At 46.3% G+C, this 23,848-nt stretch overlaps 2 protein-coding genes across 14 annotated transcripts in view; both read left to right on the forward strand.

The window, feature by feature from the left end:
* Positions 1-14,554, forward strand: part of TRIP4 (thyroid hormone receptor interactor 4) — a 101,351-nt gene extending 86,797 nt beyond the window's left edge. For 6 of the 8 annotated variants that reach the window (XM_017347962.3, XM_008268896.4, XM_002718101.5 and 3 more), the window contains 2 exons: positions 4,779-4,881; positions 14,466-14,554. In XM_017347962.3, the coding sequence (XP_017203451.2) occupies positions 4,779-4,881; positions 14,466-14,533 (171 nt within the window). In that variant the 3' untranslated portion in view covers positions 14,534-14,554. The remainder of the gene's footprint in view (positions 1-4,778; positions 4,882-14,465) is intronic. The other 2 variants (XM_008268895.4, XM_070054363.1) reach the window with 1 other exon arrangement.
* Positions 14,555-22,226: 7,672 nt separating this feature from the next.
* The window catches only part of ZNF609 (zinc finger protein 609), a 228,710-nt gene continuing 227,088 nt past the window's right edge, over positions 22,227-23,848 (forward strand). For 5 of the 6 annotated variants that reach the window (XM_051821854.2, XM_051821856.2, XM_051821853.2 and 2 more), the window contains exon 1: positions 22,312-22,447. The gene's annotated coding sequence lies outside the window, so the exon portion shown is untranslated. Of the gene's footprint in view, positions 22,448-23,848 lie in introns of all 6 variants that reach the window. The other variant, XM_051821859.2, reaches the window with a different exon arrangement.

The following is a 23,848-nucleotide window of genomic DNA, read 5'->3' on the forward strand; positions in this document are numbered from 1 at the left end:
AGGTAGAGACAGAGAGGTCTTCCATCTACTGCTTCACTCCCCAGATGGCCACAACGGCCGGAGCTACACTGATCCAAAGCCAGGAGCATGGAGCTTCTTCTGAGTCTCCCACGTGGGTGCAGGGGCCCAAGCACTTGGGCCATCTTCTACTGCTTTCCCAGGCCATAGCAGGGAGCTGGGTTGGAAGAGGAGCAGCCAGGACTAGAACCAATGCCCATGTGCAATGCTGGTACTTCAGTCCAGAGCTTTAACCAGTTGTGCCACAGCACCAGCCCTAGATTTTTTATTTTTTAAAAAAAGATTTATTTATTTATCTGAAAGTCAGAGTTACACAGAGAGAGAGGCAGAGAGAGAGAGAGAGAAAGAGGTCTTCCGTCCGATGGTTCATTCCCCAGATGGTTGCAACGGCCGGGCTGTGCCGATCCAAAGCCAGGAGCCAGGAGCTTCTTCTGGATCTCCCACAGGGGTGCAGGGGCCCAAGGACTTGGGCCATCTTCTACTGCTTTCCCAGGCCATAGCAGAGAGCTAGATCAGAAGTGGAGCAGCCAGGACTAGAACCGGCAGCTATATGGGATGCCGGTGCTTCAGGCCAGGGCATTAACCCGGTGCACCACAGTGGTGGCCATATATATATATATGACAGGCAGAGTTAGTGAGAGAGAGAGACGGAAAGGTCTTCCTTTTCCGTTGGTTCACCCCCCAATGGCCACTGCGGCCGGCATACTGCGCTGATCCGAAGCCAGGAGCCAGGTTCTTCTCCTGGTCTCCCATGCGGGTGCAGGGCCCAAGGACTTGGGCCATCCTCCACTGTACTCCTGGACCACAGCAGAGAGCTGGACTGGAAGAGGAGCAACCGGTACAAAATCCGGTGCTCCGACTGGGACTAGAATCTGGTGTGCCGGTGCCGCAGGCAGAGGATTAGCCTATTGAGCCGCAGCACCGGCCAATGTATATATATTTTTAAAGATTTATTTATTTTACTTGAAAGTCAGAGTTACACAGACAGAGGAGAGACAGAGAGAGAGAGAGAGGGGTCTTCCATCTGCTGGTTTACTCCCGAACTGGCCGCAATGGCCAGAGCTGGACTGATCCAATGCCAGGAGCTTCTTCTGGGTCTCCCATGTGGGTGCAGGAGCCCAAGCACTTGAGCCCTCCTCTACTGCTTTCCAAGGCCATACCAGAGAGCTGGATCAGAAGTGAAGCAGCCAGAACTCGAACCAGTGTCCATATAGGATGCCGGCACTGCACGTGGTGGCTTTACCCACTATCCCACAGCGCCGGCCCCTATAATTTTTTTTAAAGATTTATTTAGGCCGGCGCTGTGGCTCAACAGGCTAATCCTCCGCCTGTGGTGCTGGCACACCGGGTTCTAGTCCCAGTCAGGGTGCCGGATTCTGTCCCAGTTGCCCCTCTTCCAGTCCAGCTCTCTGCTGTGGCCCAGGAGTGCAGTGGAGGATGGCCCAAGTCCTTGGGCCCTGCACCCATGGGAGACCAGGAAAAGCACCTGGCTCCTGGCTTTGGATCAGCGCGGTGCCCCGGCTGCAGCGGCCATTGGGGCGTGAACCAATGGCAAAGGAAGACCTTTCTCTCTGTCTGTCTCTCTCTCACTGTCCACTCTGCCTGTCAAAAAATTTAAAAAAATAAAAGGGAAAAAAATAAAGATTTATTTATTTGAAAAACAGAGGGTGATAGAGAGGTCTTAAGTCTTTTGGTTCACTCCCCAAGTACTGGCAACAGCTAGAGCCAGACCAGGACAAAGTTAGGGACTAGGAACCCTATCTGGTTCTCCAACATGAGCGGCAGGAGCCCAAATACTCAGGCCATTTTCTGCTGTTTTCTCCAACACATTAGCAGAGAACTGGATTGGAAGTAGAGCAGCTGGGACTTGAACTGGCACTCATATGGGATGTCAGCATCACAGGCAGTAGCTTAACTTACTGTGCCGCAGTGCCAGCCCCTCACTCCAAATGTTTTATTCCTCATGCTAAATTAAAACTTTTTATCTTGGCAAGCAGCTACTATAGCTTTACATTTAAGAAAAACCATTCTAACATATAATTACAGAGTATGCAAGTGTTAAGTAGTGGGGGAAAGTAGAAAAATGGTGGACAAATGAAATTTGATAATAGGTTGTTTGGATTCATCATGCCTCACATAAAGATAAACATTAAAATCAACTTGCCTGACTGGCTCTGAAATCCAAGGCCATGTGAATGTTCTTTTTCCCAGCACTACCACTGAACTTCAAGGGGCTTACAAGAAACAGAGGTGAATAGCAAAGCAGACTACAAGGACTAAAGTAAGGCTTATGTACTGGGAAAATGGATTATCTTTCATCATCAAATTCATTAAAGCCAAGTCTACTTGGCAGAGCCTCAATACCACCAAAAAAGCAGAATCCTGGTGACTGAGGCCTGGACACTAAGGACCACATTACACGCTGACCAGTGAAGAGCTTATAAGAAAGGGATCTTTGATCTGAGGCAAAAGGCTATAAGTTGTAGAGGCAGGTGTTGTGGTGCAGTGGGCTAAGCTGCCACTTGGGACATCTGCATTCTGTATGGGAGTGCTGATTTGAGTCCCAGCTAATCTACTTCTGTTCCAGCTTCCTGACAGTGTACCTAGGAAGGCAGTGGATGATGACCCAAGTACTTGGGTCTGTTTCACCCACATGGAGGATTCAGCTGGAGGGAGTAAACCAGGAGATGGAATACCTCTCTATTTCTCTTGGTCTGTCTCTTTGCCTTTCAAGTAAATGGAAAATGAACAAATAAGAAAAAATTTTTAATTGACAAACACCTAAAACTTCAGGTACTGGTTTAATACAAAAAGCCAACAGTGCCAGGTTTGTGGGGCGATTGATGCTTTGATTTTAAGTAAGGTACTCAGACTGAGTTCCTGGCTCCTGGATTTGGCCTAGCACAGCCCCAGCTGTCGTGGGTATTTGGATAGTGAACCCGTGGATGGAAGAGCTCTCTGTCTTTCAACATGCAAGTTCAGCAGTGACCTTTATAAGAATAATTTTGGTGAAGTGATAGGAGTGAAAGCCTGTCTGTGAATTTAAGAGAAAAACAGAGGACTTGAAAGGAGGAGTACAGATAATCTTCCAATGAATTTTGTTGTAAAGAGGACCTAAAAATGGGGTAGTAGCTGGGAGTGGATGTGGGATCTGGAGAGGAGTTGTAGTTTTATGGCACACATTACAGAATGTTTGTGTGTTAATGGGATCGATCCAGTAGAGAGGAAAGAATTATTGATCTGGAAGAAAGAGGAGAGAATGGCTGAAATGGCTTGTAATTTTGGAAAAGCAGAGCTGTGAAGTCCTGGCAATATTGTTCTTTGTCTTGATACTCTATAAGCCATAGAGAAACAAAAGCAGGAAAATTCAAGAAATGGCAGCTCTGATTGCTGCCTCTTTGGCCTGTTTAGAATTAGGTTTAAAGATCTTGGTGGGAGCCTCTGGTCTTATTCATGTCAAAGCCCTTCAGCATGGGCCTTGTCGGGGGGCTTATTAGTTCCTTCTAATACTCAGAAGTAACAGCCCTGCTTTTCTGAATTCCATAGATCCCCATGATTATAGAAGAGTTTATCTCCCATATTTGTTCTTTGTTGTCAACTGTGAGCATTTTGACCTTGCCTTCAGATATGACTGTGGCTAATACTTGATATTAAGTTTTTTTATTTTATCAAAGTACATGCCACACCTATCCCACACTGAAAGCCGTGATATGTGGGTAGGAACAAAGCTGCTAAGAACCCCTCTGTTTTCCTGACAGCATCACTTATCACCTAGGACAAAGTGGCTAGTAAAGAAGTTTAACTGTTTGTGCTTCTACTAGCTACTGAGAAATTTTCTTTATTTCTTCTTTTCCTTCTCCCTTGCCTTCTCCAACTGAAACCTCCATCTCTGCTTTAGCACTTTAGATCTTGGGAAGACATATCTGAGCAGATGAATAAAAATGGAAGATAATTCCATACTTTTGACAGTAGTCATTTGGAGAAAGGCTTCCCTGGTAGTGAAGTTTGAGCACAAGACATCCCAGGCTAAGAACTGAGGAAACCCCACCTCAGTGAGGGGTTGCTGGAGAGCGCTTTCTGCCAACCTCAGGTTGGTCCTTCTGTTGTGATTATGTAGCCAGTTTAGTTTTCCTTCAGGTTGTGTGTCTGTTTTTACAGAAGAAATGAAAGTCTTCAGCATTCATGCAGATTTGTGTTGTGATAAGAGACCCAAAGGAGACTTCTAAATCATTTTGAGAATTGCTCTACCAGTTATTTAGTTAGTTACCTTTTCACCCTGAGTAGGCCTGGAATGCATTCAGCAAAACAGCTTTTGCGTGTTCATACCTTTCACAATGAATCATCTTCCTTCCCTTCAGTGTGAGAAGGGCTCTGTGTGCTGTTTCTGGCAGGACTTCCACAAATGTTCTATCTTTCTTAAATCTCCCAGTGCTGCGCGTGAACTGAACCTGTGGGCTGGCTGGTGTTCCTAAGGAGACTTTTGGTGAAAGATTGGTCATTTCTGATTCTTCCGGAAGATGTTAGGGATCCCTTTTTAATGAAGTTGTTTCCCCTAGAGAAATCAGAGATGGCAGGCAGTAGACTAAATACTGTGCAAAAAGTGGAGCTTTGTTCATGTTGTGGAGCATAATCCTCTGTTCCTGTGGAATGGAGAGTACTGTTATCAGAAGGTTCAGGTAAAACCTGGGACATCCTTTGATCTCTCTGAAATTCAAAATTTGTCCAAACCAGCTTGAACTTTTTATTTCTATTTTTCGCAGTTTCCAGATATCAGTCAAGAATCTGATTCTCCATTTGTTTTCATCTGCAAAAATCCCCAGGAAATGATTGTGAAGTTTCCTATTAAAGGAAATCCAAAAATCTGTAAGTCATGATCTTTGATGATCTAATTTTTTCTTTTTGTCTTATATCTCATTTGTCTAACTTCTAAAAAATCTACTTGGAGCCAGCATTATAACACATCAGGTTAAGCTACTGCCTGTGACATAGAGTTGCCTGTTCAAGTGCCTGCTGCTCCACTTCTGTTCCCCACTAATACACCTGAGAAAGCAACAGAAGATGGCCCAAGTACTTGGGCCTCTGCTACCCATGTGAGAGACCAAGTCAGAGTTCCAGGCACCTAGCTTTGGCCTGGCCGCAGCCTTGGCTGGCTGTCTCAGCTAGTTGGGGAGTAAACCAAGAGGTGAAACATTCTCTCTCTCTCTCTCTTTCTCTCTGTCTTTCCCTCTTTGTAACTCTGTCTTTAAAATAAATAGGTAAATCTTTAAGATAAAAATATGCTGTTTTTACTTTATTCTATGGCATCCTAATGTTGGAAATTATCTTTAATTAAAATAATTTATATAAATTGTAAATAATTATAAATGATTATTAAAGATTGTTATTTATCAATAACTTTTTTTAAATGATTTATTCATTTGAAAGGCAGAGTTAGAGAGAGGGCAAGAGACAAAGAGATCACTTTCTGATTTTCCATCTTCTAGTTCACTCCCCTAAATGGCTACAATGGCTGGGTCAAGGCTAGGCCAAAGCCAGGAGCCTGGAACGCCTTTCAGACCTCCCATGTGGATTGCCGGTGCCCAGGTACCTGGGCCATCTTCTGCTGCTTTCCCAAACACATCAGCAGGGAACTGGATCAGAAGTGGAATAGCTGAGACTTGAACTGGTACTCCTATGGGATGCTGGTGTCACAGGTGGTAACTTAACCCACTATGCTGGCCCCATATCACTAACTTTAATGTAGGGTTATTAACACAGTTATAGCCTTTCTGAGGTGTACCCTGGTCCACAATTACTAGCATGCTAGTGAATCACTCCAAACTTCAATTTAGGACCCCATTACATTAAAATGCTATTTGTTAGCCAAAAGAGCATATTCTGGTCCACGATACCACTCATTAAAGGAAGGAGTCAGCTAGTACCAGTGGTAAAATTGTCATCTCTCCCTTGTTCTTCAGTATTCAACCCAAGAATAACATTTCACATTTAAATGTTTATTTTCTGTTTTGGAGGCACTACTTCCCACATTTCCCTTGATTATTTGTTCCTGGAGTGCTGCCTTAGCCTTCTTGCTTGTCATCCTCTTTTTTTTCTTTAAAGGTGATTTTCTTTAAGGTTTATTTATTTATTTGAAAGTCAGAGTTACACAGAGAGAAGGAGAGGCAGAGAGAGAGAGAGAGAGAGAGGTCTTCCATCCGCTGGTTTACTCCCCAATTGGCTGCAATGGCCGGAGTTATGCCAATCTGAAGTCAGGAGCCAGGAGCTTCTTCCAGCTCTCCCACACAGGTGCAGGGGCCCAAGGACTTGGGCCATCTTCTTCTTCTTCTTCTTCTTTTTTTTTTTTTTTTTATTTGACAGAGTTAGAGAGAGAGATAGAGAGAAAAGTCTTCCTTCCGTTGGTTCACTCCCCAAATGGCTGCTACAGCTGGCACTGCGCCGATATGAAGCCAGGAGCCAGGTGCTTCCTCCTGGTCTCCCATGCGGGTGCAGGGCCCAAGCACTTGGGCCATCCTCCACTGTCTTCCCAGGCCACAGCAGAGAGCTGGACTGGAAGAGGAGCAACTGGGACTAGAACCCGGCGCCCATATGGGATGCTGGGGCTGCAGGCGGAGGATTAACCAAGTGATTTAAGGCACCGGCCCCTTGGGCCATCTTCTACTGCTTTCTCAGGCCATAGCAGAGAGCTGGATGGGAAGTGGAGCAGCCGGGACTCGAACTGGTGCCCATGTGGGATGCCAGCACTGCAGGTGAAGGTTTTACTTTCTACGCTACAGCACTGGCGCCTTTCATCTTCTTTTTGAAACCTCTTAATGTTTTCTTTTCTTTTTCTTTAACCTTTACTCGCAGGTTTGTGGTTAAAGTATATTCACTTCTCCGGGAATGTTTTGTTGGCTTCATTCTTCTTTCTTCCAACTTTTCTTCCAGCTCCCAACATCTCTTCCTCAGTTTATCCTACAGAAGCAGCTTCTATTTCAGAGTAATCTCAAAAAATATAGAGAGATAAGGGTATCCTTGCTGCCTAACCTTTGAAAAACAGCATCAACAATGTTCCCATTTGCTCATGTCACTTAGCATTTGTGCTCCATGTCACTGCTTTTCCTTTGTGTGAACTGAGTAATGCTAGGACATGCATTGTCTTCACTTGTACACAGCTCTACTTCACCTGAGGACCAACCAGCGATTTTATAAGTCTACTTTCTGAAGAAAAACTTCTCAAACCATCAAGAGAATAAAAGCCATCTAGGAAGCTATTAGAACAAAGATTCCTAGGCCTTTCTCTCAGGTGATACTGATACCTTGTTTAAAATTTTTTAAAGATCTAGTTATTTATCTGAAAGAGTTAGAGAGAGATCGATGGTATACTGGTTCACTCCCTAAATGACCACAATGTCCAGCTGGGCCAGGCCAAAGATAGGAGGCTGGAACGCCATCTGGGTCTCCCACGTGGATAGTAGGGGCCCAAGTTCTGCTGCTTTCCCAGGCAGGGAGCTGGAAAAGAAGCAGAGCAGCCAGGACTCGAACCTGCACTCATATGGGATGACGATGTCACAGGTGGCAGCTTAACCCGTGACGCCACAATACTGGCCCCAGTACAAATGCTATTGGTCACCTGACTATACTATAGCAGTGCTTTCCATCACAAAAATGAAGTGCTTGAACATATATTAATGTATATTCACTGCAAAATTCAGACATATGATGATAACACATATGTATCTGAGATTTCTACAAATCAGAAAATCGGAACAAAGTTGCCTTACACTTACGCTCATCAGATTCTCCAGACTGTACTCTGGCTGATGGCCAGGTGGTTCTGGAAATTCTTTTTTCTTCTTTTCTACTCTTTAGAGTTGAAATTTCCCTTTTTCTCTCTCGCTGTTAGGATGTGTCATTTGTCCCCTTCCTTCTCCACTGCTTTCTTACCTTACTGTAAACATTGACAGCAACACTTGTGGCAGGAGGAAAAGGTGGTCCATCTTCTCTCAGAGAGTGACTGTTACTTGATCTTTAGTGCAGTTCTCTCTTCTTAGCTTCTGCCTTTGTCTTGGTTTTCATCTGCTACTTAAGCGCCTGTGAGAAAATATTGTGTATAAACAGAGTTTAGATATTTCTCTGAAATATATTACTTTAATACTTTCTCTACTCAGAGACCCACCTTTAATATATATATATAGCCAGGGCCGGCGCTGTGGTGTAGCGGTTCAAGCTGGTTCGAGTTCTGGCTGCTCCACTTCTGATCCAGCTCTCTGCCATGGCCTGGGCTAAGTCCTTGGGCTCCTGCACCCACATGGGAGACCCAGAGGAGGCTCCTGGCTCCTGGCTTCGGGTCGGTGCGGCTCCGGCCATTGCAGCTATTTGGGGAGTGGGCCAGCAGATGGAGGACCTCTCTCTCTCTCTCTCCGCCTCTCCTTCTCTATCTGTGTAACTCTGACTTTCAAGTAAATAGATAAATCTTAAGCAACAACAACAACAAAAAATATATATGTATATAGCCTTTATTTTTTTCTCCATAAGGTCTTTTAAAAGATTTATTTATTTGAAAGGCAGAGCATCAGAGGGACACACACACAGGTATCTTCCATTCATTGGTTCACTCCCCAGATGGCTACAACAGTTAAGGCTAGGCCAGGCTGAAGCCAGAAGCTTCGTCCAGGTATCCCACGTGGCTGCAGGGGCCCAAACACTTGGTCCATCCTCCACTGCTTTCCCACCTACATCAGCAGAGATCAGAAGTGGAGCAGCCAGGACTCGAACCAACACCCTTATGGGACACCAACATCACTGGTGGTGGCTTAACCTGCTAAGCCACAATGCGGGGGCCGGGGGCGGGGGGAGTACTTTTTTTTTTTTAATTTAACTACATGCTTTATAAACACATGCAAATACTGCCTTATATCTTGAAAAGCATTGAGAATCCTTATGCAATTCCTATCAATTGATGACAAATTCTTTTTCCACTTTCAACTTCTTGCCCATCTGCTACACATGCATTTGATTTTCTTTTAAGCACTGTGACTAAGGATATGGTTTATCACTGAAATGCTTTAGATGCTAAATGTAAAAATATTGGGGAGATAGAGAAACAAAGCATTACCAGTCTACCACTGAGTATATTATGTTATTATATGATTCTTAAACAGCTCCCAGGTCTTAAAAGATGAGGCTAAGGGCCAGCATTGTGGTGCAGTGGGCTGTTAAGCTGCTGCCTGCAACACTGGCATCAGCAACCTGTGTGAGCACCAATTTGAGACCTGGCTGTTGTACTTCTGATCCAATGCCCTACTAATGCACCTGGGAAAGCAGCAAAAGATGACCCAGGTGCTTGGGTCTCTGCACCCATTGGGAGACCTGGATGGAGTTCCAGGTTTCTGACTTCAGCCTGGCCTAGACGTGGCAATTGCAGCCATTTGATTTTTATTTTTTTTATTTTTTGACAGGCAGAGTGGACAGTGAGAGAGAGAGACAGAGAGAAAGGTCTTCCTTTTGCTGTTGGTTCACCCTCCAATGGCTGCCGCGGCCGGCGCACTGCAGCCGGAGCACCGTGCTGATCCGAAGGCAGGAGCCAGGTGCTTCTCCTGGTCTCCCATGGGGTGCAGGGCCCAAGCACTTGGGCCATCCTCCACTGCACTCCCTGGCCATAGCAGAGAGCTGGCCTGGAAGAGGGGCAACCAGGACAGAATCCGGCGCCTGGACCGGGACTAGAATCTGGTGTGCCGGCGCCGCAAGGCAGAGGATTAGCCTAGTGAGCTGCGGCGCTGGCCATAAATCCTTAAAATAGGTAAATAGATCTTTTTTTTTTTTTTTTTTAGGAAAGAAAGAAAGAAAGAAAGAAAGAAAGAAAGAAAGAAAGAAAGAAAGAAAGAAAGAAAAGAAAGAAAAGAAAGAAAGGAAGGAAGGAAGGAAGGAAGAAAGAAAGGAAAGAAAGGAAGGAAGAAAGGAAGGAAGGAAGGAAGGAAGGAAGGAAGGAAGGAAGGAAGGAAGGAAGGAAGGAAGGAAGGAAGGAAGGAAGAAAGGAAGAAAGAAAGAAAGAAAAGACAAGACCAGGCTTAAGTAGAACTCAGAGTTCTTGCAATCTGACTACAGCCATGGTGGCTCTGCTGCTTCCTGCAAGAAGACACAATCCCTTTCTTCACTGCCCACAGTTGAGTCGAGTTGCTACTATTGGCAGTCACTCTGGTACATGTTAGAGATGCAAAAAAGTCCTTGATTGTTAGTAGTTCACAGATGTGGTGGCACATGTGTGGTTTTCTTAGGTGGCCTGGGGAAAAAGAATTTTGGAATCCCTGGGAATGTCCTAGAAACCCTGGTTCTTCTCATATTGCCTTAGTTTTCCATTTTTCTTAGTTTTTTCAGTTTTTTCTAAGCTAGAGATTAGTTTTGCCTACTGTTGAGTGCTTTGTTCTGATGGGTTGATCTTTTAAAAAAATTTTATTTATTTGAGAGGCAGAGTTACAGACACAGTGAGGGAGAGACAGAGGTCTTCTTCCATCCACTGGTTCACTCCACAAATGATCACAGTGGCGGGACCTAGGTCGATCTGAAGCCAAGAGCCAGGAGCTGCTTCTCAGTCTCCCACATGGGTGCAAGAGCCCAAACACATAGGCCATATTTCACTGCTTTCCCAGGCCATAAGCAGAAAGCTGGATTGGAAAAGGAGCAGTTGGAACACGAACTGGCACCCATATAGGATGCCAGCGCCACAGGCAGAGGCTTAGCCCACTGCTCCACAGCGCCAGCCCTGATAGGTTGATCTTAACCTGAGCTCATCTGACTTGAGGGCTTTCACAGTCAATCTGGACTTTTTGAAAACTTGGGATATTCTTATACAGTAAAACTTTGAGAATGTGAATAAATTAATGTCTCTGTTTTTAGTATGAAGAATCTAAAATATGGTCAAAATACTTGCCTGTAGTCACATGGTAAAGGTGAAATTGAGACCATAACTGAGAAGCATAAATCCCAAACTCCAGCAAAAACAATATAAGCACTCTTACTTTTTCAGAGTACTTTGAGTTTTTGAAATCTTTTAACATCTACAGTCAGCCCTTCATATCCATGGGTCCATATCCATGGATTTAGCCAACCAAGTATTGAAAATGTTTGGGGAGAAAATTATCTGTACTGAACATGAACAGGCTTTTTCTTTCTTTCTTTAAAGGTTTATTTATTTATTTGAAGACAGAGTTGGAGAGGGAGAGACAGAGAGAGAGGTCTTCCATCCGCTGGTTCATTCCCCAGATGGCTGTAATGTTCTAAGCTGAGCCAATCAGGAGCCTGGTGCCATACTTTTTTTTTTTTTTTTTTTTTTTTTGTCATTTTTCTCTAGCAATATGGTCTAACTATTTACATAGCATTTGCATTACATTAGGTATTATAAGTAACCTAGGAATGATTTAAAGTGTATTCAAGGCAAGCAGTTAAGATGCTACTTAGGATGCCTGCATCCCACATTGGGGTACCTGGAATTCAAGTCTTAGCTGCACTCTTTTTTTTTTTTTTTTTTAATTTGAGAGGTAGAGTTACAGAGAGAGAGAGAGAGGGAGAGACAGAGAGAAAAGCAGGGACATAGGTACCAGCACTGTGGCATAGTAGGTAAAACCACTGCGTGCAGTGCTGGCATCCCATATGGGCAGTGGTTTGAGTCCTGACTGCTTCACTTCCGATCTAGCTCTCTGCTATGGCCTGGGAAAGCAGTAGAGGATGGCTCAAGTGCTTGGGCCCCTGCACACACGTGGGAGACCCAGAAAAAGCTCCTGGCTTCAGATCGGTCCAGCTCTGGTCATTGTGGCCATTTGGGAAGTAAACCAGAGGATGTAAGATCTCTCTATCTCTCTCTGCCTCTGCCTCTGCCACTATTCTCTGTAACTCTGACTTTCAAATAAATAAATAAATAAATCTTTAAAAAAAAAAAAAAAAAAAAACAGGGACATAAGCTGGTGACCATGTGAGATGCCATTGACGTTGGCAGAGGCTTACCCTAGGTGACAGCACTGACTCCTTAACTCCACTCTTTCCTGTTAATGCATACCTTGGAATGATGCAGTTAGTTGAGTCTTTGTCACTCATATGGGAGATGCTAGTTGACTTTTAGGTTCCTGGTTTCAGCCTGGACCTAGCTCCAGCTGTTGTGGGTGTTTAGGGAATGAATCAATGGATAGAAGATCTCTCTCTCTCTCTCTCTCTCTTTCAAATTAATTAATTAATTAATTTAAACATAAAGTATGTGAGAGGTGGGGATGTCTTGGAACCAGTCTCCTGAGGATACCAGGGAAGTGTGTAATTTCAATTAGCTATTTGATTAAAATGACTGAGAGTATGTAAAACACTTAGCACAGTGCCTGGTACATAGAAAGCACTTAATGTGAGCTATCATCTTCTCACCAGTTCTTTGAGTTCATAGGGGTTTTTTCTCCTGTTCATTTTACAGTTGAGCAAACAGGCTTGCAGAAGCTGTGTTGTACTTAAGTCTTCCCAACTCTAGGTTTCCTGCTTTTTTCACTTCATCATATTGCTTCAGAAACAAATTATTCCAATTTACATTTCACGTTTAGGGCATAATATCATACAGCAGTCCATTTTGCTTTTAGAGCTGAAAAAATTGAGGACAAGAGTGAATAGGTAGCATCCTCAGGGTTATAGAGCCGAGTTGTTTCAGGATCAAAACTAGGAGCTGAGTCTTCCAGTTTATTCAATACAGAGTACTGGATGTTATAGGCAGTAGATGAAATTCTAAATTCTAGCCTAGCTTTTCCTAGAAAGCTGAATGAAACTCAATACCTACTTGTACTTCTGGGTACCACCACCGTCACAATGTGTACTCTTGCATTTATTTTACAGCTGCTGTTTTTGGTTACTTAGTAGTCCCTATAATATAAAGGTTTTGAAATTTGTAGTAGCTGCCTTCTTTGTTTAACTCATTTAATGGAAGCATTTATTGAGCACCTACCATTTGGCAGTCACTATGGTAGTGTGAGGGATACAAAAGCAAACTTGCCATGTAATAGGGCTCTTTGCCAGATTGCTGGCACGGGTTCAGGTTTCCAGCCAGGCAGTCTAGGGGATGAAAGAACTCCCAAATCCCTGGGAATGCCCTGTGCTTTAAAACCCAAATTAAAATCAACAACATTGTGACTGTCATGGATGGCATTCAGAGTATCACTCAGTGGTTTCTGAGGAAGCCCAGAAAAGAACGCAGTGTTAGTCTAGAAGCAGGTGTAGCTCTAGAGAGATTGGGGTGGGGGGTGGGGGTTAAGAAAACAGGGGAACTTGTTAGGTTGAGTTTATTTTTCCACAATCTCCTTGTGCAGTGGTCAGGACACATATCCTTATCTTAGTGGGCACGTGATAACTTTGAAGTCCAGAATTAGTAGTGGGTGATTTGCTGCAGATCATACCGAGCTAGCTAATACCAGAGTAAGGTGGACTAGAACTTGGGTCTTCTGAGTCGTAGTTCAGTGCACTTTCTCTGACACATAATTGTTGCAACAAATTAAAGTGACAGCAGATGAGGGGCAATGGTCACAGTCACCGGTCTTGAGTATACCTGGCTGCCTTTGAAGGCAGAGGCTGCTTGTTTTGTTTTGTTTTTTGAGTACTGAGGCTGAACTGAACTGTGTTTCTAATTTCAGCATTGCTACTGACTTAGATGGGGTTTTGTGAGAGGAAACAAACTGCAAGCTGTGTTCTTAGGCCAGGCACATGGGAACTTTGTTAAAATTCTCTCCCTGAGATGGAGGCATCCTAATGCTGCGGCCACTGACCCAAACTGTGTCCTGCTAGATCTGAGGAGTCAGAGGTCAGAGACCACATCAGTAAAGGACTTCTCATTAGGGTCACCTGGGATGGGAAGGGTGCTTGTTTTCTAAGTTCAACACTTAGGAGAGTCATACAGCCTGTGACCTTTACCCTTCTTAGCTGGTGATAGGGGCCCTTTGTCAGAAAAGCATTCCTGTGGATTCTACTCCATTGTTTCAGGTCACTCCCCCTATTAAGTCTGAGGCAGCGCCGGGGTGAGTTGAACTGCTTTTCTCACTGTGAAGGAGGGTCATGCATTATGCTCGGCCAGTTAACAGGTCAGAGGAATGGGTTTCCCACTGTGTGAAATGCCTTCATTAGTGTGTATTCTTTAAAAATTTGCCTTAGCATCAGATACCCTGGAAAGTGTGATGTTTCTTTTATAGTATCTACAAGTTTAAAAATGTTAACTTACTAGATGTTTTGGACAAATACTCACTTTGTGTGTGTCCATGTTCCCATCCCTGTACAGTGTTCCCACTTGCTGCTTCATTCTTACAAAATGAAACTCTCAAGTTTGGAAGGGTCTGAGTCCTGAAGCAAGATAATTGGATGTGACAGGAACACAGTAACCACAAGACCTGGGAGGCCGTGAATGATTTGCATTGCAAATATAAAAAATAAATAATGAGACTTCTTTTTCTCCCTTACAGGGAAGCTGGATTCCAAGATCCATCAAGGAGCAAAGAAGGGGTTAATGAAGCAGAATAAAGCTGTCTGACCCAAGACAAAAGGAACCATACACCATAGTGGAGTTTTGTGTACTAAAATTACTATCCACTGGTCCTTTGGAAATGCAGCAGTTGGAAATCTAAAGGCTTGACATCAGGCTTGACTCTCTCCAAATTTAATACCTTGCCAAAATCTGTATATTTTTCTTAAAGAATGAGATTCTTTATGCAGTGGGTCAAAATCTTTGAATACATTATTTATAAAAACTTATTTTAAAAAATCTAGGTGTTTGACATTTTTCTCTGAATAATATCAGAAGAGAAGGGGGAAGTCAGAAATGACTTTTCTGGGACTTTGAGGGACCCCTTGAATTTTAAGTTTCTTTTTTTTTTTTTAAAGTGGGCATCTTGTAGAATATAGGATGTTTGAGGAATCCTGTGTTTAATACAAACCTGTGATAGGACAAAAACATCTTTAGCAGGTTTTCTGCTTTAGTCCAGTGTTTCTGGAAGCAAACAGTGTGAGTGAAAAGTGAAAAGCCAAGGAACGCTTAGTGGCAGATTTTGTTTTGGAGGCGATAACCTGAAGAAGCACTTCCACTGTGCTCTTTATTGTGAGCAGCCGGGACATGGAAAGAGCAAACTGGGAGAAAACGGCGGCACCTGCTAAGGCAGCATGTTGCTGCCCTGTTCATTTTGTTGGTATTGCATCACTTGGATAGGGCAGTTAGAAACAAGCAGAAAAACAAAATTCCTTCTTCTGTAAATGCATCCAAATACCCCTAAATGCTGAAGCCAGACCTTTTAAACACTGCACATCCCAGGAAGCTAGGAGCTTCGGGAAAAACAAGAGGTTGGTTTGAAATGAAATTTTTATTAGTTAAAAAAAATTTTTTTTTTTGTACTTGTCAGTCTGACCCTCCTTAGTGAAGCACCTTGTTTCCACAGCCATCCTGAAGAGCTGTCAGAATCTCAGCTGCTGGCGTCCTGAGGAAATTCATGGTCTTCAGTGTGTATGTTCTGCTTTTTATAAAGCACCCCTGCCACACTGGGGAAGTTGGATTCCCTCCAGCAGTTGTGTGCATGACTTAAAAAAGAGAGAGCTAGAGAGAAAAAAAGTGCACTGTTATGAAAAAGATTAATTTCCCCTTTCTTTAATCCTTCATATTCAGCGTTTATTTGCATTGAAATGCCTCCACTCATTATGCATTGATGTTCACTCAACTGTGAACCCTGCTTGTTGCGTAGCTGTAGGCATTGGTTCTCTAGGGTCTGATCACTCTGGATTCCCAGGGAAAATCCACCAGATTCTTGTTCTGGTGTTGCAAACATGCAGTATTCTCTTCTCTGTTCAACTTCTGTGGAGACAGTGCAAAGGATAGCTAATGACACTTCTCTGGGGTTCGGGGGCAGGGTTAGGGGGAAAGGTCTTTTTCTGGCCTTCTTGCAGTCAGACCCTAATGTTAAGGAAGGCACACAGTGTTCACTGTGCAGTTACTAGTTTACCGAGCAGTGCTACCTTGAATTCTGTGGCTCTCTTAATACCAAAATGAAACTGAACAACAGCCTGAGCACAGAGGAGTCTGGATTGATTTTTCCACCTGGATAGATTGTGTGTACACGCCTAAAGAAAAATGCCTGGAGCTGCACAGATCAGGTTATGCAACCATTCTGTGTGCTGTGATAAGAAAGTTTACAAGAACTTTACGGGTTTACAAGCACCCACCTCAGCATCTGAGAAATGCAGCTGGAGCCACAGGAGTAGAGTAACTTGGAGACTTCTCCTTTCCATGGTTAGACCGCAAGCTGCCTTTGGTTCACATGTTAGCCGTGGTGTAAGGTCTCTTTTTCATTTGCGGAGGCATAGGGGAGGAAGTGGAGGTTAAACCCTGGGGGGTGGGGGGGCCGGTAGTGGCCTTCAGTCGAGGAGTGAATCGCTTCATTTAAAGCCTCTGGAAATTCTTAGCAGCCTGTTGCAAACTGGCCCAGGAATAGCCTTTCAGTGCTTAAAACACTTTGCTCTGACCCTGTAACTCTGGGACAGCTTGGCCCGAGGGAAGCTTCACATTTGTGTGCTGCTTTTCTGTGACAGCCGAAATATCTGTGCCCTCTCAGGGAAGATTGGGTTCAGTTGCTCTCAGTTTGTATAGGACCTAGAGGAATCAGCTTTTTGTAGTTTTATTTTTCCAGGCAGGACTCATTCTCATTTATGTAAGCCTGGAATGGGGTCTGTCAAACTGGAGAGCCTGTCGGAGTTTAGGAGGCCTTGGCCTTGTAATCCAGTATTTGGAATAGAGTGAGGGTTCTGTTTGTTTTGCTTGCTATAGCTAACCTGGAGAAAGAAATCTAGGAGTCCCCTCTTTCCTTTATAATCTGCAAGTTTACAGAAACCAGTTTTTTCCTAGGGGAATATAGATGTGAAAAATTTAGACTTCAAAGATTACTTTTACAAATAATTGCAAAGTTACAGCTTTTATGAGTTATTTTAACTACTGTCTCTACTAAAGCCCATTTATGTGGATATGTGGATTTCATTTAATTTAGTGTTTTTTTTTTTTTTTTTAATGCCTTTGGTAGAACTCCTTGCCAAGATTGAGACAGTATGGAGGCTGTTCTCTTGGCCAGCTGGGGAAAGGAAAAAAAAAAAAAAAAAACAGTTAAAAGCAAGCATCTATTAAACTAGTGAAATCAGCAAACTTCAGTTTGTTAGGCCTGGGGGAGGAAAGAAAGTCCAATGATGAGGGAATTTTTTTCCTTGCGATTCAAACAGCCAAGTACACATGTGCTGTTCTCCGCTTCTGTGAATGTGTTTGGAGGGGGGTGATCCATATCACAGGCTCCAGCAGCTACAAGGGATCTACCATGTGGAGGGCTTTTCTGCTTCTCTCATGCAGAGAAGAAAGAACAGCCACAGTGCCATCCTCTGACACAAAGAAACTTGTGTAAATGTCTGTCCATTTATGTGTGTGCACATAATGTGGCTTAATCCATGGGGTGAAACCTGGGAAACTGATCAGATTTCAGTTGTGACAATGGGGGAAGCTCAGGAAGAAAACCTAGTAAAGGTACCCTAGCTTAGAGTCAGAAAAATAGGGTTTGGGGAGTGAGGAGTGGGGGCAGGGTACTGAGAATCATAGAGGTTTGTCACAAGAAAGAAGGGAGATCTTGGCAGGAGAAGCAAAAAAAATCAGTATAGGCATTTAAGACAAGTCTACAGCTGTACTAATATAGCCACTAGCTACATGTGGTTATTTAAATTTCAATTAAATTTAGGATTCAGGTTTTTTTTTTTTAATATTTTTATTTATTTAAGATGCAGAGTCACAGGGAGAGGGAGAGACAGAGAGAAAGGTCCTCCATCTGCTGGTTCACTTCCCCAATGGCTGCAACGGCTGGAGCTGGGGCGATCTGAAGCCAGAATCTTTTTCCGGGTCTCCCACGTGGGTGCAGGGGCCACCACTTTCCCAGGCCTTAGCAGAGAACCGGATTGGAAGAGGAGCAGCTGGGACATGAACTGGCATAGGGGATGCTGAGGCTTCAGGCAGCGACTCAGCCTAGTATGCCACAGCGCTGGCCCTTCACGTCCATTCCCCCTCCCCCCCCCCCCGAAGATTTATTTATATCTGAAAGATTTACAGAGAGAGAGAAAGAGAGATCTTCCATCCACTGGTTCACTCCTCAGATGGCGACAACTGCTGGGCCATGCTGAAGCCAGGAGCTTCTTTCAGGTCTCCCATTGTGGGTAGCAAGGGTCCAAGCATTTGGTCCATCCTCTGGCCATCAGCTCTGGATCAGAAGCAGAGCATCCAGGACTCATATGGGATGGCTTTACCACTGTGCCACAATGCCGGCCTAGGATTCAGTTGTGCAGGCTCTGTTAACCATATTTCACGTTGTTCAGACAGCCACATGTGACCAGTGATTTTTGAATTAGACAGCATTGATATATTTCCATCACTGCAGAAAGTTCTATTGGACAGTGCTTGTTTGGAGCAAGGGGTTGGCAAACTTTGTGTGGAAGCCAGATGGCAAATATTTCAAGCTTTACAGGCCATAGTCTGTCTCTCTCTCTCTCTCTCTCTCTCTCTTTTTTTTTTTTTTTTTTTTTGACAGAGTGGATAGTGAGAGAGAGAGACAGGGAGAAAGGTCTTCCTTTTTGCCGTTGGTTCACCCTCCAATGGCTGCCGCAGCCAGCGCACTGCGGCCGGTGCACCGCGCTGATCCGAAGGCAGGAGCCAGGTGCTTCTCCTGGTCTCCCATGGGGCGCAGGGCCCAAGTACTTGGGCCATCCTCCACTGCACTCCCTGGCCACAGCAGAGGGCTGGCCTGGAAGAGGGGCAACCAGGACAGAAACTGCCACCCCGACCGGGACTAGAACCCGGTGTGCCGGCGCCGCAAGGTGGAGGATTAGCCTAGTGAGCCGTGGCGCCGGCCCTCTCTCTCTCTCTCTTTAAAGATTTATTTATTTTACTTCAAAGAGTTTCAGAGAGAAGGAGGGAGGGGCAGAGAGAGAGAGAGAGAGAGGTCTTCCATTCACTGGTTTACTCCCTAGATGGCCACAACTGCCGGAGTTGTGTCAATCCAAAGCCAGGAGCTTATTCTGGGTCTCCCACGCAGGTGCAGGGGCCCAGGGACTTGGGTCATCTTCTAGTGCTTTCCCAGGCCACAGTAGAGAGCTGGATTGGAAGTGGGGCAGCTGGGACTCGAACCAGTACCCACATATGGGATGCCAGCACTGCAGGCAGCGGCTCTACCTGCTACGCCACAGCACCGGCCATAGTCTGTTAGTACTATTCAGATGTGCTGTTAAAGTGCACATGCATCCATCACCAGCAATCCTGTAACTCAAGGAGCATTGCTATACCCAATAGAACTAGACATGGAAAATAGGATTTCATATAATCTTTTTAAAAAAATATTTATTTGAAAATCAGAGTTACAGAGAAGGAGAGGCAGAGGAGAGAGAGAGAGACCTCCACCCGTTGGTTCACTCCCCAATTGGTCGCAATGGCCAGAGCTACACCAATCTGAAGCCAAGAGCCAGGACTTTCTTCTGGGTCTCTCACACTGGTGCTGGGGCTCAAGGACTTGGGTCATCTTCTAATGCTTTCCCAGGCCATAACGGAGAGCTGGATCGGAAGTGGAGCAGCCGGGTCTTGAACTGGTGCCCATATGGGATGCCGGTGCTTCAGGCCAGGGCGTTAACCCGCTGCACCACAGCGCGGGCCCCTCATATAATCTTTTTTTTTTTTTTTTTTTTTTTTTGACAGGCAGAGTGGATAGTGAGAGAGAGAGAGAGACAGAGACAAAGGTCTTCCTTTTTGCCGTTGGTTCACCCTCCAATGGCTGCCGCAGCCAGCACACTGCGGCCGGCGCACCGCGCTGATCCGAAGCCAGGAGCCAGGTGCTTCTCCTGGTCTCCCATGGGGTGCAGGGCCCAGGGACTTGGACCATCCTCCACTGCACTCCCTGGCCATAGCAGAGAGCTGGCCTGGAAGAGGGGCAACCGGGACAGAATCCGGCACCCCGACCGGGACTAGAACCCGGTGTGCAGGCGCCACTAGGTGGAGGATTAGCCTATTGAGCCACGGCGCCGGCCCCTCATATAATCTTAACATCATGAAGTGTTCTGATTTTTTTTTAACCATTTAAAATGTAAAAAACATTTTTAGCTTATGGGATATATATCAAAATAGGCACTGTGGGCCATAGTTTGCCACCTTTGGACTGGAGAAACAGGAAGTCAAAATGTAAGATTCTTTCACTGTACAAGGTGTCCAATCACTTGAAAAACTTTAGTGATTCTTCCAAGCTGAGATCTTTCTCTGAGAACTGGTGTCACTGTGCGCTGTAGGAATGTTCGCCCTCCTTCTCGCCCTCCCACCCCTGTTTCTGCAGTCCTCCTTCAGCAGGAGATTACTACTGGAAATGTTTAACTCTTTTTATAAAATATTTATTTATGTATTTGAAAGAAGAGTTACAGAAAGAGAGGGAGAGACAGAGATCTTCCATCCCCAGGCTCACTCCCCAAGTGGTCACAACAGCCAGGGCTGAGCCTGGCCCGTGTCAGAAGCTTCATCCAGGTCTCCTAGGTGAGTTGCAGGGCCCAAGCATCGTCCACTGCTTTTCTCAGGCCATTATCAGGGAGCTGGATCTGCAGTGGTGTCCATATGGGATGCTTTGCCCGCCATGCCCCAAGACTGGACCCTGGAAATGTTTAACTCTTACTTAAGACTAAAACACTAAATCTCTACCTACTAAGGAGCTGAATCCTCACTGGGAAGTTTGCTGTTAAGCTGGGATCAGTTCTGTCCCTGTACCATCTTAGGATAACTTGAATACTGGTCCAAAGGGGGATTATTTCTCCTAGACCAAATGGGCTTAGTGTGTATTGTTCATCTTCAGTTGTCAAACCTGCCAGCCTCCATATCTCTTTATTAGACTAGAGCTTTGACCGCTCTCTCCAACTCATATGCTACCTTTTTTTTTTTTTTTTTTTTTTAAGATTTATTTACTTGAAAGTCAGTGTTACACAGAGTGAGAAGAAGAGGCAGAGAGAGAGAGGTCTTCCATCCACTGGCTCACTCCCCAATTGGTTGCAATGGCTGGATGCACTGATCTGAAGCCAGGAGCCAGGAGGAGCCTCCTCCAGGCCTCCCACGTGGGTGTAGGGGCCCAAGGACCCAGGCCATCCTCTACTGCCTTCACAGGCCACAGCAGAGAGCTGGATCAGAAGTGGAGCAGCCAGGACTCAAATGGGTGCCCGTATGGGATGCTGGCTCTAACCAATACGCCATAGCGCTGGTCCCCACATGCTATCTTGAGGGGCATTGTTGAATGATGCCTGAGGATAAGAGAAGAAAGGAAAAACAATTGCAAAGCCAAATAAAGTGGTCAAGGGCACACAAAAGGCATACTAGGGGCTAAGAACTGGGGAGCCTTGAGAATTAAGGTATGGAGGTCATGAAAAATGTTAAGTTTCACAAGTGCAAGGTGAGTGGAAGGGTTTCCTTAACCACGGACTGAAGCCGGCTGTGTGCTAGGCACTGCGAGTGGAGGTGAGTGGCCGATGAGGAAAGATAAACACTGATGGTTAGCATGGTGAATTGGGAAAGGAAGAATGAGCCTTCGAGATACAGGATGGTGAGGTGAAAGGGGACCTAGGAGGAATAGAAATTGGTGTTTTGGAAAGGAAAAGTGGTCTTCCTTAAAAAAAAAAAAAAAAAAAAAAGAACAAAGGATAAAAAATTAGGAGGTTGGTACTTTGCTGAACCAAAGGGTAAAATGGATGAAAGCATCCTGAGCCTTTGCCCTTGTGTTCTTTGTGGCTGTTCCCGTTCAGGCCCGGGGTGGCCCTCTCCTGTCCCCACGGCTGGAGGACATCTCTAGAGTTAGTGCCCTCTGTATTTAAGGTACGCCACCTCCCCAGCGACCGCCGCGAGCGGTCTCCTTTCCACGAGGTGAGAGCGTTAGGTCTGAGCGCTCCAATCCGGGTTCCTCCGAGTTTATCTCCGTTTTTAACCAGCTCGCCGGGTTTTCCGGCATTCCTGGAGCTACGACTCTCTAATCCGGGCTCCGAGTGACCCGCGCATTCCGAGACCCAGGATCTGGCTCCTCCATCCAGGCTCCGGGTTTCTCTCGGCGCTCACCCGCTCCCGACTCCACAGCAGCAGGGGATCCGGATCCGAGGGCCTGGCAATCCAGTGTCCGGGACTTGCGGACGGCCCTGGTTGTCCCGGATCGCGGCGGCGGCGGCGGTGGCGGCGGCTGAGGGACCCGCGGCCCCGGACACAGCGGCACCGGCGGGGCGGAGCGGCGCGGGGAGGGGGCGGAGAGCCGGAGCCGGGGCGGGGTGGGGGGAGGGGCCGCGGGAACGGATGGCGGCCTGGGCGCCGTAGCAGCGGCGGCTCTACGGCCCGGGGCCCGGGCGGGCGGAGGTGGCGGCTCCCGGGACCGGCCGCGCGGTGAGTACGGAGCTTTGTGTGGAGCTGGGGCTGGGGGAGGAAAGAGGCGGCGGCGCCAAGGGGGCCCGGTGCTGAGGGGAGCCGAGGGGGGCCGGGGGCAGTGGCGCCTGACGGAGGAAGTGGGGGTTGGGGGGCCGGGGCGGAGCGAGGGGAAGGTGTGTTTGGGGGGGAGGGGGGTCGTTGCGTGTGTGGGGGAGGGGGCGCCGAGGGGCGCGGGGTGAAGTTCAAAGCGTGGCCGGGGCCGGTTCAGGCTGAGGCTAGGGGTGTTCCGTAGGGGATTAGGGGCTGGCCAGGTTATGGGGACAGGCCAGAGAGTTTCTGAGGGGAGTGTGGGTATGGTGAGGGGGCCAGGGCGAGTGGGGGCCAGTCAGGGAGTTGGGGGGGGGGGTTCCTGGCGGAGGGTGGGAAGCAGGACGTGTGCGCGGCCCGGGCGCGGTGGGGGGAGCAAGGTGGCTGGGAGTGTGCAGTAAGTAGGCTGTGGGTGTGTGCCCCTTCCAGTCTCCGGGTCACATTTACTCCTGTCCTTTTCTTCAAGATGGAGGGATCGCTGGGCCTGGACTTTAACTGCTCTCCTTGTGCCCCCGGGAGGGTCTGTGACCCTGTCCTGTTTGGAAAAGCCGTGTGCCCTCTTTTCCCTTTATGTGTAATTACGGTTGGATCATCTCTGGGCTTTGCTCAGATTCTTTCCTCCCTCTGGGGTTGAGGAGGAGGAGACACATCGGACCAATTAATGTGTGTTTGTGAAACAGGCAGCAGCAAACAGTCCTTTCAGCTTCTAGGAATTAGGCTCACACAGGGTGGAGAGATCAGAGCCCTTCAGGGGGAATATTTCTGAACAAATCACAGATGATTAAATTCTCGAAGAAACAGCTTCCCACCTAAATGAGAGTGGGAAAGATGGGGGAGAAAGCCTGTCTGTTTCCAGCCATGTGTCCGGAGCCCCCAGGGGTGGAGGAGAGTCCCCCAGGCCCCACAGGCCTCTCTTTTCGGTATTAGGCTTTGCTCTGCAGCCTTGAGTTAATTTCGCCCCTGCTGCTTTGTCTTGGGGGAGGGAGTGCTGGTTTAGGCTGTTGTGAGGAGATGACTGTGCTGCTGCCACACACAATAGTCGTGTCATTTTATCGGGAGTGCTACCCCAGGGCTGAGAACTGCTGCAGCACAGATAAACCGGTCCCCCTCACCCGCCTATTGTGTACACAGTGAAGGTCATAGGTTCAAGTCTTGTCTGAGAGCTTTGGATATGCTCCATCTCCCAGGCTCCTCAGTGCCATTTTCTTCCCTTTCCAGACTGGGGCTTGCCATTGGAGGAGGCCAGACAGAAAGGCTCTTCTTTTTGAGTGAGGAACAATGCAGAGCTCATTGGCACACATTTTTCAGAAGAATAGGGGATGCCAGCCATGT

Source organism: Oryctolagus cuniculus, chromosome 12, assembly GCF_964237555.1.
Source record: "Oryctolagus cuniculus chromosome 12, mOryCun1.1, whole genome shotgun sequence".
NCBI classification, from domain to species: domain Eukaryota; kingdom Metazoa; phylum Chordata; class Mammalia; order Lagomorpha; family Leporidae; genus Oryctolagus; species Oryctolagus cuniculus.